Here is a 16,317-nt window from a genome sequence, read left to right on the forward strand (position 1 = left end):
CCTCTGGCACAACTTGTGGCCATTTCGTCTTGTCCTATCACGTATTACCTGGGAGAAGAGACCAATCCCCCACCTCCCTACAGCCTCCTTGCAGGTAGTTATAGAGAGCAGTAAGGTCCCCCCTGAGCTGCTTTTTCTCCAGGGCTTGTGTTCCGGCCCCTTCACCAGCTTCGTTTCTCTTCTCTGGACATGCTCCAGCACCTCAATGTCTTCATTTTAGTTAGAGGCCTATAACTGGACACAAGACTCAAGATGTGGCCTCACTAGTGCTGAGTACAGAGGGATAATCACTTCTGTAGTCCTGCTGACCACACTTTCTGATACAAGCCAGGATGCCACTGGCCTTGGCCACCTGGGCACACTGCTAGCTCATGTTTGGCAGCTGTTGGCCAGCATCTCCAGGCCCTTTTCCATTGGGCAGCTTCCCAGCCACTCTTCCCCCAGTAGTATGGGGGAAGAGTGCTGCATGTGGTTGTTGTGACCAAAGTGCAGGAGCTGGCACTTGGCCTTGTTGAACCTCATACAATTGGCCTTGGCCCATTGATCCAGCCTGTCCAGATCCCTCTGCAGAACCTTCCTACCTTCCAGCAGATCAACACTCCCACCAAACTTGGTGTTGTCTGCAAACTTGCTGATGGTGCACTCAATCCCTTTGTCCAGGCTGTCAGTAAAGATGTTAAACAGAACTGGTCCCAGTAATGCTCCCTGGGATATGTTAAAATAGTCTTCTGTGGGAAATGTAAATTGCATCTGTGCAAGTAAGTTACATCTATTCAGAAATTACCCAGGAGTTTGTGGATGTTCTTTTTTCCCTTTCTATTCCATTTGTTTATATATAGAATCATTTTTATACCTTTTCAAATAGGTATGTAATCTCACATTAACATATTAAAATTTAGTGCAGTGACTTTAGTGCAGCAGATCAGATGAAGCTGTTTTACAGGGTGTTGAATAATTTTAGATCAGCAATTAACCCTTTAGTCTTCTGCAGTGCAGGTGAGTACCTAGCTTCCAAGCATCCTTTTCAGAGTTCAGTACAGCTTTGACCTTGAGTACTAGCAAAGGAGTATGCTTTTGTAGGAGTTCTGCATTATATTCATAATGTTGATTAAGCTTTTTGAGCATTAGACATGCATTTTAAATTGGAGGAAGGTGAGGAAAAGAAAAAGGCCATTGGTGATTCATGGAGTGCTCTGCTGCAAGTTGTTCATTGCCTGAAGGTGCAGTTAGGTCTTCAGGTGATGTAGTGATGAATGCCTGTAGCCCCTGTTGGCTTGCTTCCTCTCGTGGCTGGGGACTCAGGATATTTGCTTGCCCATTGACTCACACAGCTGATGTGGCTCTAGCATGGGGTCTGCACTCAAACAGTTTTAGAACTGTTACCACCTTGAGTGAGTTCAGCCATAACTTGTCATGGATGATCTGTGGTTAATGAAAAGGGCGTTTAATTCTTCCCCCCAGAAAAAATGACAGTACAAGCACAAAGTCTTTTTGTAGAGCAATAAATTAAATTGATTGTTTCTTGAAGCTTTGAGAGGAGAGACTTTGGGAAGTAAAGCAAGGTATTTAAAATGGCAGAGTATAATTGGAGTAACTTCATAGAATCATTGTATCTTGCTTTGAAAATAAATGCCCTAAGATTTCCTTGGGATTTATATTGCAACTGGAAATCATTAGCTTCTGACAACATGATATTTCATTGACATCATCTAAGTACACCCTTCCTGAAATGTTTTCCATTTTAAAGCAGTATTATGAGTTTCAGCTGTACCAAAATCATATAATTCTCATTTATTTATATTCCTTTCTGTAAGATGCTATTTTAACTACTTTTTGAAGCTTGTATAATTTACTTCTGAGATTTAAATGTTCCTTGAAGTAGGACTTAAAGAAGATGTGGCTGGGATCTATATACAAGACTTATATAAGCCTTATATTTTACTGACATGTCAAAGTAGAGTCAGTAAAGAAAATATATCTCTTTTATTGGATGAGATAGCTGTATTTACTGAACTATATATGCTCAGGTATCTTGCCACTTAATTTACTTTAATAAAATAAGAAAACTTACTTTCCTTAAGCTGTTAGAACTATTCACTGTCTTTTATACAGCATGACGCTCGCATAGTCTTATATGGGGATTTTTCACTGGGAGTTCCTTGCACTGATGCAGATGTTGACTGCAAAAGCTCAAGATATATATTAAGCTTTTGTATTTTCTTTTGGTATAGGCTATATGTGTGGGCTCAGAAAGTATGCAGATAATGTATCCTGCAATCTTTGACCAACTGCTGGCCTTTGTAGAATTTTCATGTAAGCCTCCACAGTATGGACAGCTGGAAACAAAGCACATTGCAAATGCAAAGTATAATCAGGTAATTAATTAGAAATTTGTTTCACTTGGCTGGTGAATCCAATTGAACTTCAGATACAGGTTATTCAGCAAGGTGCATTTATTCAATCTGTAAAAACTTCACTGTGCATGTTGTGTAGTAAGTTTTTTTACATGCTTTTGTTATCTTCATTTACTCCCTTTACATTCTTCTTTGCTTTTATACTTTGTATTCCTTCATGTAGGAAAGGTCTTGCCTGGACACCAGACATAGTGAATGTGTCTGAACTTGTACAGTGAATTAATCTAAAATAATTTGTCCTACACATGATACTAAATTTAATACAAAGACATGATAATTTTGAATGGAGAAAATTCCCTCAAGCTGCAGATTTTTGAATTGCACGTGCTATAAAGAAATGGGACATGTTCAGTAATTCTTTTTATCTGTGTACGTTGCTATTCACTAAGCATGAGCATCTGATTCAGTGTAATGGAAGAGGTAACTATTATGTATGTATTAATTCTTCTTATTCTGTTTGTCCTGCAACACAATGGAATCACACTAGATACAACTATTTGCACCGGTGAGTTAAATTTCCTTAAAGATTGTCCTAATGTAGTTGTCTTGCCTAGACTGCAACATTTCTCCTATTTAAATGTACTTTACTTCAATGTAGAGTACATTTTCATAGCCAGACTACGTTGTATTTGCAGTTTTGTTGCTTGGACCATATTCTTAGCAAACTTTGCATGCATTAAACTGAGAGTTCAATGCAAAACATACACCTTCTATTCCTTAATTAATATGTTTTCACATATAGTTCAGTAATTTACTAATTTCTTTTCCTAGGCGGAATGGGTAGCACTGAATTATGTACCATTTGCTGAGAGGTCTTTGGAAGTTGTGGTGGACTTATACCAAAAGACAGCTTGCCATAAAGCTGTGGTAACAGAGAAAGTTCTTCAGAACATTATTAAGGTAAAAGTTTGCCCTGCCTATGCTTTGAATTTAATGAGCTTGTATTGAAAATCATGAGTTTTATTTTCAGCTAGTGTTTATAAACACTTTCTGGGAAACCTAAAGCTGTAGTAAACAAATGGATATTTTATGAAGATGAGCAGCAGGTAATAATTTCTTTTGAAGCTGCAAGGCTATTGATTAGGCTATATGTATTGTTCTTAGCTGGATAATGTCAGCATCAGTATTTCACTGTTAAGATAAAAATTAACTAATGTGTTAGGCCTCAAAATTTTAATCTTTGAAAGTATTATGCACCTGAGTCTGGTAAGTAGGCTTCTTAGTAAATATGGCATCGAAGGCCAAAGATGAGTTTCTGTAGACTGGCATATATATTTCAGGAGCCTCTGCTGTAGCTATTACTCTTGATTTGCTTCTAATGACTTTGTGTGTTGATGTAACTATGGAATGTTACAGATGAGCAAATATACCTTTAAGGTGAAATTGTCCAACTTTTTGCTTTTTTTGACCTTGTTTCCATTTCACCAAAAAAAAATGGTAAATAATAGAAGTAATAGTAAATGTCTGGAAAAAAAATGTATCTGACCTAGGTTTATTTGTAATAACTTGGCTGACATCAGGTTTTTCCTATATAGAAATTTAGAAATGTGAATGTATTTAAAGTAGGTGATATAATGAATTAAATATTTGTATTTCAAAGCTAATGCAGTTGTCTTCTGTTTTAATAGGATTAGTGAAACTGATATAAACACCACTTTTCTTTAACATTCACAGCTGATAATAATGTGATTCATTGCAGTAGATGAAATATGTTTCATGTCTCTAAGTCCATGTTGATTTTGGAATTAGATTTGACATATACGACGAATAACAGCAGAAAAAAATATTCTAAAATAGGGCTGGCAATAGAGAATTAATTATAATTGACTCCTTGTGAGAGTCAGAGTGAGTCTTTCCTCCCTTTGCTTTCCTCAAATCAAAGACTGCACTAACAGCATGGGGGGCATACATGTAGTACCCAAACCTAGTCACTATGTATTTGAAGTATAAATTGAATTAGTTTTCCCAGATAACTTACTATCGGGTTCTAAGTCAGTTTGACTAACAATGCTAAAAGGAATACATACAGTGTAAATAGTTCATGTGCTTAATGTTTTTAAATTTATTAATGACTTTGTTTTATAGATATTGAACTTTCTGTATAAAAGACTTAAAATTTACCAGGTTTTCGTCTGCTCTACATTTGAGTTGTATTGCACCCTTTGTCTTAGAATTTCGCTGGCTGTTCTTACTTGTAAATTTCATGTGGTTTAACAGCAATGAACAGGTTTCTTGCAGTGGTAATGTGTAACAGTTCACCTTCGTTAGGAAAAGTTTAAATTTAATTAAGCTTTTTTTCTTTAACTTGCATTTGGGGTAGCTTTCTAGGAATGGGACCAAATTCTCCAGAATATATTCATGGTAACAAACTGCCTGCAGTCTCTTAGATGTTAGGAAAGCCCATTTGTCGTGCTTAGCAGAAATGATGGGTGACAATACAGAAAAAGAAAATTAGTGTGTAATTTCATAGTATAGTTGATAATGGATCAATTCTGACTTCTAACCTTGTACTTGGCTACAGACCTGTACTTTAGCCAGCTGGTATATGGTAAATCATCTTTAGAATTACATTTTTAAAAGGCCATCTCATATACGAGCAGAAAAGGTAGGGATGTGTACTATCATCTCTGACTGTGTCCACCAAGATCTTCTGCAGAAACTTGCAGTACTCTTAGATTTGCCTGAGCAATTATAATTTTTGTTTCAACTTTCATTTTGCAGACACTAAGAATACCTCTCAGTCTGAAATACTCCTGTCCTTCTGAAAGCACATGGAAGCTAGCTGTTTCCTCTCTTCTCAAAGTCCTCTCCATTGGACTACCTGTTGCAAGGCAGCATGCATCTTCTGGAAAATTTGACAGTATGTGGCCAGAGCTAGCAAATACTTTTGAAGACTTTTTATTCACAAAAAGGTAAACACAATTTCCTTCTTTTTTTTTTTTTATGGGAAATATTTATAAGTAATTTGTTTACTAAATGTGTCAGTAGCGCTATTTTATATCTCAAAATTATTTTAATGAATGATGGAGAAAAGGTAACTGATGTCTACTTCAAAAAAATTACAGTTTTAGAAAGTAGTAGAAAAAGCTTAAATCAGAAGGTGAAATGTAAAAGCAAGAAAGAGCTCAACTGAACTCTCAGTACAAGGCATAGTCGTTCTGAACAGGCCAAGGAGTTCTGTATGGACTCCCAAGGACATTTACTATAGATTTGATAAAGAGTTACTCATATGTACTCAATTTGTTCCTTTCTTCACTTTGACCAGAATTGCAACAGTAATTTTTTTTAATTAAGGTGAACACTGTTAACTATATGTATTTCTCCTTAGTTCCATCTTGAAATATTCCACCAACTATGAATTTTTGAAAATTATTTCTTAGACTACTGTTCACTTAGAAGCCCATAGTTATCTTGCATTTGTTTCTACCCAAGATAAATTGACTTTGCCTTAATAATTAACCACACTTTATTTATGATACTTTATGAAAAATGTAGCTAAATAGTCATTTTATAACTACAAAGACAGACATATGTGTAAGTACATTCATAGTCTCTCAAGAATGGAACACTGTAGATGTGGGCATGTACAGTGGATGGGTTGAAAAAGTCTGGAAGTGAAAAATAATAACAATCAGAGACAGACAACTTAATCATAGAATCATAGAATGGTTTGGGTTAGATGGGACCTTAAAGATCATCTGGTTCCAATCCCCCTGCCATGGGCATGTGCACGTTCCACTAGACCAGGTTGCTCAGAGCCCCATCCAACCTGGCCTTGGATCTATTAATTTGTTCAACCAAAAGAATATATCATTAGGAAGACATCGTAAATCTTCAGAATATAGTAAGAGCTTGCTCCAGAGAAGAATTTTTTTTGTCCCTTGACAATGGGTAAAAATGCATTTCAGTACAGCAAAGATTATCTGGATTAGACACTAAGGAAACCTTTTACTATGAGGAAGGTTAGATATTGTAGAACATTACATAGGAGTGGGATGGAACTTCCTTCTTCTGTGAACATCTGTGAGCAAGCATCTTTTAGGAGTAGTTTAAGTATATGTAAGAGTGTTTCAGACTAAAGGACAAGGTGGAATATGAAAAATTTAATTCCCTGGTTTTCTCTGTATATGCTGATAACAGTAACAAATTAATCTTTCTTTTTAACAGAAAACAGTAGGGTTTTTCTGTGCCTTACACTAATATGCTTTCTATGTGTATGCATTTAGTTTTTAAACACACAAAAATCAGCAACCAAACAGAGCTTTATTTACTAATGATGGATAAATAGCAGCTTGCACAAAACAAACAAAAAATAAATACCGATGAAAATTAATTTTAGAGACACATCAGTTAATGAAAATGTTTGTAATAAAGAATGGCTTTGGCATTTCACCAATAGGATTACATGGCAATCAACTGAAAAACCTTTCCATTACTTTTGCATTTACTTGAAAGAAAATTTTATTAAATAAGAGGACCTTAAAATAGAAAAGATCATCATGACTGCTTAAAAGACACTTCAATCGTCCAAGTTTTTATTTTTATGCTTCCCTGTTTCTTTAATTTATAATAATCTTCTCACTATCTTGTTTGGGTTTGTTTTCAGCTGCAGTTAGTAGTCCTGCTTGCATTCTGAAACAGTTAACACCCTATAATCAATATCATTGTTTGGTTTGCAAAATGAAAATGAAGGTTTTTCAAGTTATTGCAGAGGAATCTATGTTCACTTAGAAGTTGCTTTGGGAATACATACTATTTGCTATAAATTAATTCTTCCTAAATATCTGCAAAACAGGTGAAACATTTCCTTCTTGCACATTCTTAGCTGACCAAGACTGGCCCTGCTACAGTTTCTTGTTATTAATTATTCATAAATCCAGGGAAGTAAAATTGTCATAGATCTTCAGTGTAATTCAGGGTAATCCACTATCATCTACATGACCTTTTTTTGCCAAATATGTTGTCCATTTTTCTTAATTTACAGTGAGTGATTTATACTTCCCTTGAAAATTATTTCAACCATAGAAATTTCATTTTATTCTCTTGCTTGCTAGAAATGATCACTGCTCGTATTTATTCTAATAGCTTTTGCCAGCTGTCATTCATGGGTAAATGTTCTCTGGATGCAAAAGAAAAATAGTACTTGTGTGAATGTTTGATGCCCTATCATGTCTGTCTTCACTTAAGTCTGATTTTGCCTCTTTAGAGACCAGTGTATTCTGTAATTATACATACAAAATGTGATTTAGGGATCAACTTTTTCATCATGATTGACGATGTTCTCAGAAAAGTTGTAGGAAACTTTTTTCTTCTCTCACTTAGAAGCTTCAAGGTTCAAAATAATTTAAAACACTAAAAACAGGCTGGTGGTTTATAGAACCACATGGCTACAGCAAGATAATTTGGCCTGTTATTATAATTAATGGCCATTATAATTATTCTTTCCAGGCGTATTGTGAATAGACAAATTTTGCTTTTGTAGTTGTAAGTTGCATGGCTACAGAATGTCTGGTTTGGGGTTGTAATTTTTTTTATCTCTCTAATGTCCATCTTTTTCTAAATAGAAGTTTGTCTTCCCAACTGTACGGTTCTGGTACTTACAGTTAGAGCTCTATCCCTTGGTAGCTTTAGAATAGATAGCCTTTCTGTTCCCTCTATCAGCCTCAGTCTTGTGGTCCTAAAAAAAGTTAAAGCTAAAAAGGGAGTACATATTCCTCATGCCAGTAATCAAGACAATTAGTTATAGCAGTTATTTATCCTTTTCTTCATCCTCTTCCTCCTCCTCCTCCTCCTCCCCACAATGCTACTGAAGCATGCCTCTCTCACTGTGATGCAAGGAGGGCTCTAAGATAGATGTCAAAGTTCCTCATGTTGAGGTAATCTCTTCTCATTTCCTTTGGTTAACTCTTTCTGCACTCTCTGCAAGGTGCTATGAAACTAGCCTTGTCAAGTAGGGCAAACCTGTCCCTTTTGTATTGAAATTTTCTAAATTGTGTCTTCTAGTGGATTGCAGTGGCAGTTTAGTCAGTCCCTTAAATTTGTAGTTGTTCTATTTGTAAGGAAATTGAATTCAGAATTTTCAGATTTACTGTGTTCTTTCAATTTTTCTTTTTATTATAATTTTAATAGAAAATATGTTAATTGGAGTGGTGCCTTATTTCAGAGTTATTTGGAAGAATCTATTCACTGTTTTGAAAGTAACAGATAAAATTTATTGCTGAGTTGAGGTGCATGTCAACCTTCAGATTTTAGGGGAGGGCAATGAGAACCTGCTTTCTTTTCCAACTATCCAAGTTTATCCTCTATTTAAGGCCAGCTAGCTGGTATAGAACTGTTTTTTGATGTGTTTTCTGTTTTATTTATATTAACAATGAGTTGTGTTTTTTAAAACTTTTGGTACTGCTTGAATTTTTGTCCATATCACCAAAATCAATTAACCAAGCCACAGATGAGAAGGTGAGATCACTGTCTGCTCTTAGTGACTTGTAAACTTGACTTGATTTTAATGACCCTGCTGAACCAGTGGCTTTACTGCAACTGTGAGTCATGTCATCTCTGGTGGCTTTCCAACTTGCAAATATGCCATGCAGGACAGAGCAGTTATTAAATCAGGTGCAGAAGTGTACAAATCTGGCTAAGGCCAGCATGGATTGAAAAGGTTCTGAAGCACAAAGAATTTGGGAAATGCAATTCAGCTGACACCCCAAGAGGCTATCATTGAGACACAGTAATTGCATTACTGCTTTGCCTGGATTTTTAGCATTCTCCAACATGTCACCCCTTGTGACAGGAATACAGTTAGATATAATCAGTTTGACCTGAATATGGTTAGAACTGAAAATTGTCTTTCTTATGCTGGCATTCTGTAATTTTTCCTAAGCTCTTTGCTTCAAGGAAACTGGAATGTTATGTCACAAAAAAGCCTTATTTTTCTTCCTCCCTCTTGATACATTTTCATACTCCGCACTTTCCACTATTAAATGTACTAGATGTTTCATGTTACTGTCTGTCCAGGCTTCATGCAAAGCTAGGTAAATGGCTTCCTTTTGTACCTACTCTTCAAACCCTTATTCTTCAAAGCTGACTTGGGACTTCTAAATATGAAACACCTGCATCTCAGTGAAACTCACTAATGCCTTAATGCAGTCAGTCCTCCTAGCAACACTGCATGACAGATTTGGTTAGGATTTTTACCTCTAGCTGTGTTCATTAAAATATGCTGTTGCATATTATCTCATTTTTCTATGCATATTTTCCAAGTTTCTGCCTGGCTAAGATGAAACTATTTCACTGATGTTCTAAATATTTAGTCAATATTTTAAATGTTTTTCTAGTCTAACTTGTAACTCTTTTAGTCTCTGTGGCCCTAGAAATCACATGTGTAGATAGCCTAATATTGCTTCTGACAGTGAAACTGAGTTGGCATTGGTTAGACAAGAGGTCTTAAATTAAAGCACTGTGAATATCTGTGTTTCAAATAGTGAACCTCCTCTGCATGGCCCCACCTGTATCTTTTGGACAGGAACAGACTTTCAAGCCAGGTATGGAGCTGAATGAGAGGGGATACTCACTGATGTTTAAGAAGTACAAAAGCACGGCAGAATTGGTCTCTGCAGCTTTGTACATCAAGAAATTTCACATATAGCCAAAAGAGCCCAGGTAAATGAAAAAGGAAAATGTTACTGTCTTAGAGAATTAACAGCTTCCAAGAAATAAGTTTCAGGATTTTTCAGTTTTGGGTTTTTTTTTAAAAGCAAACTACAGCTGAGGAGACTCAACAATCTTGATTTTTATTATAAATCAAAATGACATTTAAAATTAATACATTTCATGTAACTTAATTTACACAAAATTATCTTCTAGTAAGAAGCCGATCTGTTTATTATTTCATACCATTTTCCCAGAGGCTTTCATGGAAGTATGTCAAGCCATTATATAAAATAAAATTCAATGAATATGTGTATATATATAATTTACTAGAGCAGAAGTCTGTGCTCACATGAGGGAATTAAATCAATACGTTCCCAAAAGATGCTTCTGAACAGAGTGCTGCTGTGCACAGCAGGACTCCAAGTGCCTGTTGGCTCTGAAGCCCTGCCTAGACAGTGGGCAGTGGCTGGGAGCTCTGTACCTATGGAAGTTGCTGCATCACACGGCTTCTTATCTTTCCTGCCTCTTGACTTTACCAGTGTAGTTTGGATATAACCAACAAAGCTTTTGGCCCCTAGACAGATGTTTCATATAGACGCCTTACAAAAATCTATTTACTTGAGAGTATTTTGCTACATGAACAAGTATGTAGCTTAATCTCTAGCATATATGGCAGATCAGATATGGATGACTAGACAGAAAGGTCTTAACACCTCTTTAAGCAAACTTCAGCTCAGAAAGTTAGTCATAGATAAGGAAGTGTCAGAGTGAAAGCTTCCCATGTATTTCAACATGACATGTGTTTCCACGTATAAGTCTACATTACTGTTTAAAAGTTTTTCATAGTTGACAACTCTGTCACAAAAGGTACTGATTGAACAGCTATTTAACATTTTATTTTATTTTGTTCTTTGTTTTCAACATTGTTATGATCAGGTTCTTTCAAATTATTACAGAGATGCCTCTGTCCAAAGAAGGGTGTAAATGAGACCATATGCTCAAGTCAATAGTACGAATTTTTATTTAACAGTAAATGTGAGGTAGAAAGGGATAGAAAGAAATAGGGAAAAGAGAGAGGGGGGGAGAGAAAGAGACAGAGAGACAGATTAAGTAAAAATATCACCACTCTATGGATTCCAACAGCGTGCCATTGATCCTCTTCCTGTGGTCTTCCCAGTGGTGAGAGTCCCAGTCTTGTTAGTGATAGCTGCAGTCTGGATCTGTCAAGGGAAGCCCAGGGTGGTGAGGGAAAAGCCCGTGGTGGTGGAGGAAGTCCTGTGTAGGGAGGAAAGAAGTCTGTTGGTGAGCAAAGCCGAGGGTGGTGAGGGAAGACCTTGGCGGTGAAGGAAGTCTCATGTGATGAGAGAAGAAGTCCATTGGTAAATGAAGTCTAGGGTGGTAGGGAAGGTCCCATGTGGTAAGGGAAGAAAACCAAGTGTTGAGTGAAGTCCGTGTGTGGTTTTTTATTGGGCTTAGGCTTGGTGGGAACACCGTCAGTACCTCTCCTGGGGTGGGGAGTTCTACACTGGATTCAGCATTCCAGTCACTCACACCTGTGGATACATTCTTCTCAGAGGATAACCAGACAACAGTACCACCTTTCTCAAGTATCTTATCTCAAGTTCCTGTCACAGTCCAAATTAGTAGGCATATTTGGGGAGGGCTGGGCTTCAGTGAGCAGCTGCTTCTTTGCATGGTTTGCTACAGTGGACAGAAGTCTTCCAGTGATTTTAACAACGTTTAAGCCATAAACCATTTCAGTGTCTCACAAACCTATAACTCCAAACTTCTTGTCTGCCTAACATACAAACAGGTAATAAATACAGTATTTCATATTTTATTTTGTGTTTTTTCTAGTCATACATGTAACACTTGTCTGTTTCATAGAAAGGGTGAAGTTATCTACATGAAGCCTCTTTGAGGAGGAGAGATATATTTATTTTTCACGCAGGAACATTGGTACATACTGTCATAATTGTCTAAACTGAAAATTGGCTGTAGGTGTGCAGACTGATCTTCAGATGTCTTATGCTAAGCACCCAGAAGATGGGGAAAAAAGTTTATCTTGGAAAAATCTTATTTGTCTTGGTCAGCAACATATAGGAACACTGGAAAAAAAATCAAAAGTAGTAAAACAAAACAACCGCCAGCTAAGCTAACCAGATTTGAATGAGATTTCAAAACCTCCAGAGTTCTTAAACCTTCCATTAAAACTGGTGGGATGGAGAAGACAGGCCCAAGTAAGTACCCTTATTGAGACGAGGCTGGCACAGGTCCACAACCATATATTGGGCAGCTGCCTTGCCTGTGAGCATGTGCTTAGCTCTGAACTACACCCCACATGTCTGTTGTTTCCCAGGGAGGGGGACATGGGGTAGAGGAAAAGCTGGGAGTTTGGAAGTAAGGCAAAGGATGCCAGTCTGCTTGTCACTACAACAGTGCACTGATTCCTCTGCTTACAGAACAGCTTGGTTCCTTGTTCAGTCCAGAGCACTGTTTTCCTTACATCTGCCTATTTTGCCATAAATTAGGCAGGGAATGTTTTGTCAGATTGACCCTATCATTTTCCTTCCTTTTCAGTAGTGACCATCCTGTGTACTTAATTGGATGGTTTCTCTGGAGTTTAAAAAAAAAAAAAAGGCAGTCTAATTTAAGATGCATTGTAACACACAGCCATACACAGTACCTGTGCATTGAGGTATCACAGACAATCTTAATTGCACTATTGCTAACCATTCCTTTTGAGTGGTCAAATTTTCAAACTGTTCCTCTGCTTGAAGATGTCATAGAGTTATTTTTAAAAGTTAGAAGTAAAATCAGTATTCCTTAAGGATACTTAAGGAAGGGTGCAAGGTGACCACACTGTAATAGTTTCATGAGTTGTTCTTTTAGCCTCTCAATTTATGTAACTCAGAAAGTTCTCATACCACAAGTTATCCTTAGCTCATAATCCATTTTTCTTCTAGTAATTTTGCTAACTGTATCTTAAATCTGTGTAGATTTTAGCAGGCAATCCTATGATTATGGGGTTATAAGCAAGGTAATTCAGAGTTTACGTATTGTGTGAAGTACCTTCTTTGGTTTTGGGGGTTTTTTTCCCTCCTCAGAGTTCAGTAGAAGCATATCTGTAAAGCAAAACAGTTCATGATGAGGACCCATGACCTTTATTTCAGAGTAGCTCTAGAGTGGCAAGCATCTGTGAAAGCTTGGAGTATATTTTTTGTTTAGTTTCATTGAAAATGAATCCAGTTTTATGCACTCTTAATACCAGACATGAACCAACGTTTATAAAAGGGGATGTCTGAAAATTTAACTTGAAAAGCCCATGTCTGATCCAAAGTAAAACACCCATGTAGGCACATCAACTGAAGTAGTTGATTGTTGTCTAAGTAGGAGGCCTTTACTCTTTCTGCCCTGCTGAGGAACTTGGCCCAATGAGTCAAAAGAATCATAATCCAGCAAAGTAAAGGAAATTCACTGAACAGGTAGTCCAGTAAGTACATGGAAGGACTCCATAAATGAGATAAAATGTCACCAGAGAAAACCTCATGACTGAGAGCTGGCATAAAATTTCCAATCAAATGATACAAGATTTCCAAATGTACAAGCAGGATCTTGTGAAGTATTAGGTAATTTTCATGGTTGAATCACTTTTGGACATTTCATCTGTATATAAATTTTTATATATAATGGAAGAACTGCAGAAAGTTCTAAATGTCTTCAAAACTATTGTTTATAAAATGGGTTTTTCGTTTAATAAAAATTATTAAGAATAAGAACAAGTATATCATTTCAGTTACCAAGAAAAGTAATGTTCCATTCATGAAAAGTATTTCATTAATTTAGAAGAAAATGTAAAATTAAAGTTTTTTACAGTTGTACCACTGAAAATCAAAAGTCTCTTTCTTGCACAGTGATTGAAAATATCAATCACAGAATTCCATTAGACCAGGTTGCTCAAAGGCCATCCAACCTGGCCTTGCAATCGTTAATTATTACCATATAATAGTACCAACTTGATGCATGTAATAACTTTAAATGCAATGCATTTTCCCATACTTATCTCCTTACACATGTTGTGAATTTAAAAGTATAACATAATATGTTTATTTTTAGTACACCTCCTGATAATCTCTCAATTCAAGAATTTCAGAAGAATGAGAGTATTGATGTTGAGGTAAGGAGCCTATAACATATACTGAATCTCATAAAGAGTTAGTGACATTCACAAGTTGCATTTGGTTCTGAAAAAGTTTTTAAAAGTTACCCTTTCAGTATTTTTTCTGTGATATTGTATTCCTTTTTGAAAACAAGACAGGAAATTTATAGGCCCAAAATTCATCTTCGGGGTCATGCAAAAAGTAGAAGATGGAATGCCAAAAACTACTTCTTGTCCTCTCAACTTCAAAGCAATGTACAGCAGCTAAACCAAAATGTGTTTCTGCCTCTAACGCATTACATGATCCTTACTTATTGTGTTATTGCCAAGCAATTGCACAGGTAATTGTAAACCACAGAGAAAGCTGACAATTAAACCTGAAGTGAGTGCTTTCTGTGTTGAAGGGGGCAGTCAGCAATGAAATCGTTGCCCTTCAGATGTGTTCTCAATACTGAGAAGCTTCTGCATAAATGAAGAAATGATGTTGTGTTTGTGCAGCACAGAGACGGGTGTAATTGTAGAGAGATAATGTTTGGTTGGATAAGGCTGAAGAAAATGAAGCGAAGATGATACTTGAAATGAAGAGGGACTTGTTCCCTTTCACTCCAGGACTAAGAGATGTGGTAGAACAGGGATTAGGGGTACAAAGCAAAAGGAGTTGCAGAGAAGACATGGCAGTATGGGTTTGATTCCCTGTCATCTTTCCAGAGTGGCAGCTGGGACACAAAGATTTCTAGATGAAAAGCGGGAGCGTTTCTGCTTGCAGTGAGCAGAACTCTCAGATCTAATGCATTAATTTATGGAGATCTAAACCCACTTTGTTCCTGCATGGGAGTATCAAGACAAGGATAGAAAGCATTTCAGTTAATGTGTATTGCCTTAAGCTTGTTTAGGCAATAAACTCACTTGTTCTGCTTTGCAGATGTTACATTGTAAGCATGTGATATGCGTGTTAATGTTGTACTGAGGATATTGAATTGTGGGGAGGGAGAGGGAAATTCCTAATGTTAGATTTTCTCTTTTCAATACCATAAGTTTGATTTGAAAAATATACTTCAAATGTCAATGGAAATCTCAGTGATAACTCTTTCAGAAACTCTGGCAAAAGTGGGGCGAAAAGGTTTATTATTTCAAGTTTAATGTTCCATGCAAGACCACAATTTTGGATGTATCTGCAAATTTTAAAAGCTAAGCAATAGAAGATTTTGTAAAGTTTCATTAGACCTGTCCCTCTTGTGTAATGTTTCTGTCTTCATACTAGATTTACAATTTTAATATTCAGAAATCCAATATAAATATATTTATTTCTTTTTAGGTGGTGCAGCTTATCAGCACAGAGATACTGCCATATGCTAATTTTATTCCTAAGGAATTTGTTGGTCAGATAATGACTATGCTCAATAAAGGTTCAATACATTCTCAGTCCTCCTCCTTTACAGGTATGGTACCTGAATGACAAAAGCTATGGTATTTAAGTCTACTAGAAAATAATTAAAATGTTGTGAGTACTTACTCTGTTAAAGACTTTAAGTTCCATGGCATCTGTTCATTATAGACTGTTTGATATCCAGCTTGTTTTTATAAACTATATTTTGTGGAAGTTGCCAAGCATTCCTTGCAATTTTTTAAAAATTATTTCCTTACTGCTTGGCCAGTATCGTATATAATATTGTACTTGTGTTAGTTTCTACATAGTTTATTTTGCTTTGTGCCAGTTTTAACAAAAATTTCAGACAATTGTAAGACAGATGTAATATCCTGTTCTGAAAAATAAAATGACCTTAGCATAACTATATGGTGTACCTAACCAGATACCTTCTCTGCCTTTATGAAAAAATCACCTATGGTCTTTTTTGAAAGATAAAAATGAACATAAGCCATTACATAGAAAAATATTTGGACTGTACAGTACCAAATATTAGTATTTATGCTGAAGAACTGGGGTTGCTGGCTGTTTAGTTGATTTCATGTATTTTATTACTAAAGCAATGTTAAGTATATGCCATGTTACTGAGCATGTTGCATAATTCATCTTTTATTTTTTGAAGTATTGTGATTTTTGCACAGTCATTTTTTATTAGAATGTATTCTTAA

The 16,317-nt window shown here is 36.2% G+C and overlaps 1 protein-coding gene across 8 annotated transcripts in view; it reads left to right on the forward strand.

The window, feature by feature from the left end:
* The window catches only part of MON2 (MON2 homolog, regulator of endosome-to-Golgi trafficking), a 75,823-nt gene that overhangs the window by 47,451 nt on the left and 12,055 nt on the right, over window positions 1-16,317 (forward strand). For 5 of the 8 annotated variants that reach the window (XR_004357413.1, XR_004357414.1, XM_032689572.1 and 2 more), the window contains 6 exons: window positions 2,232-2,375; window positions 2,902-2,919; window positions 3,186-3,314; window positions 5,136-5,326; window positions 14,181-14,241; window positions 15,539-15,662. Coding sequence is in view for 5 of the 8 variants with exons in the window: in XM_032689572.1 (XP_032545463.1) it covers window positions 2,232-2,375; window positions 2,902-2,919; window positions 3,186-3,314; window positions 5,136-5,326; window positions 14,181-14,241; window positions 15,539-15,662 (667 nt within the window). In the remaining 3 variants the exon portion in view is untranslated. The remainder of the gene's footprint in view (window positions 1-2,231; window positions 2,376-2,901; window positions 2,920-3,185; window positions 3,315-5,135; window positions 5,327-14,180; window positions 14,242-15,538; window positions 15,663-16,317) is intronic. The other 3 variants (XM_032689574.1, XM_032689575.1, XR_004357415.1) reach the window with 2 other exon arrangements.

The sequence above is a fragment of the Chiroxiphia lanceolata genome, chromosome 5 (genome assembly GCF_009829145.1).
Source record: "Chiroxiphia lanceolata isolate bChiLan1 chromosome 5, bChiLan1.pri, whole genome shotgun sequence".
NCBI classification, from domain to species: Eukaryota; Metazoa; Chordata; class Aves; order Passeriformes; family Pipridae; genus Chiroxiphia; species Chiroxiphia lanceolata.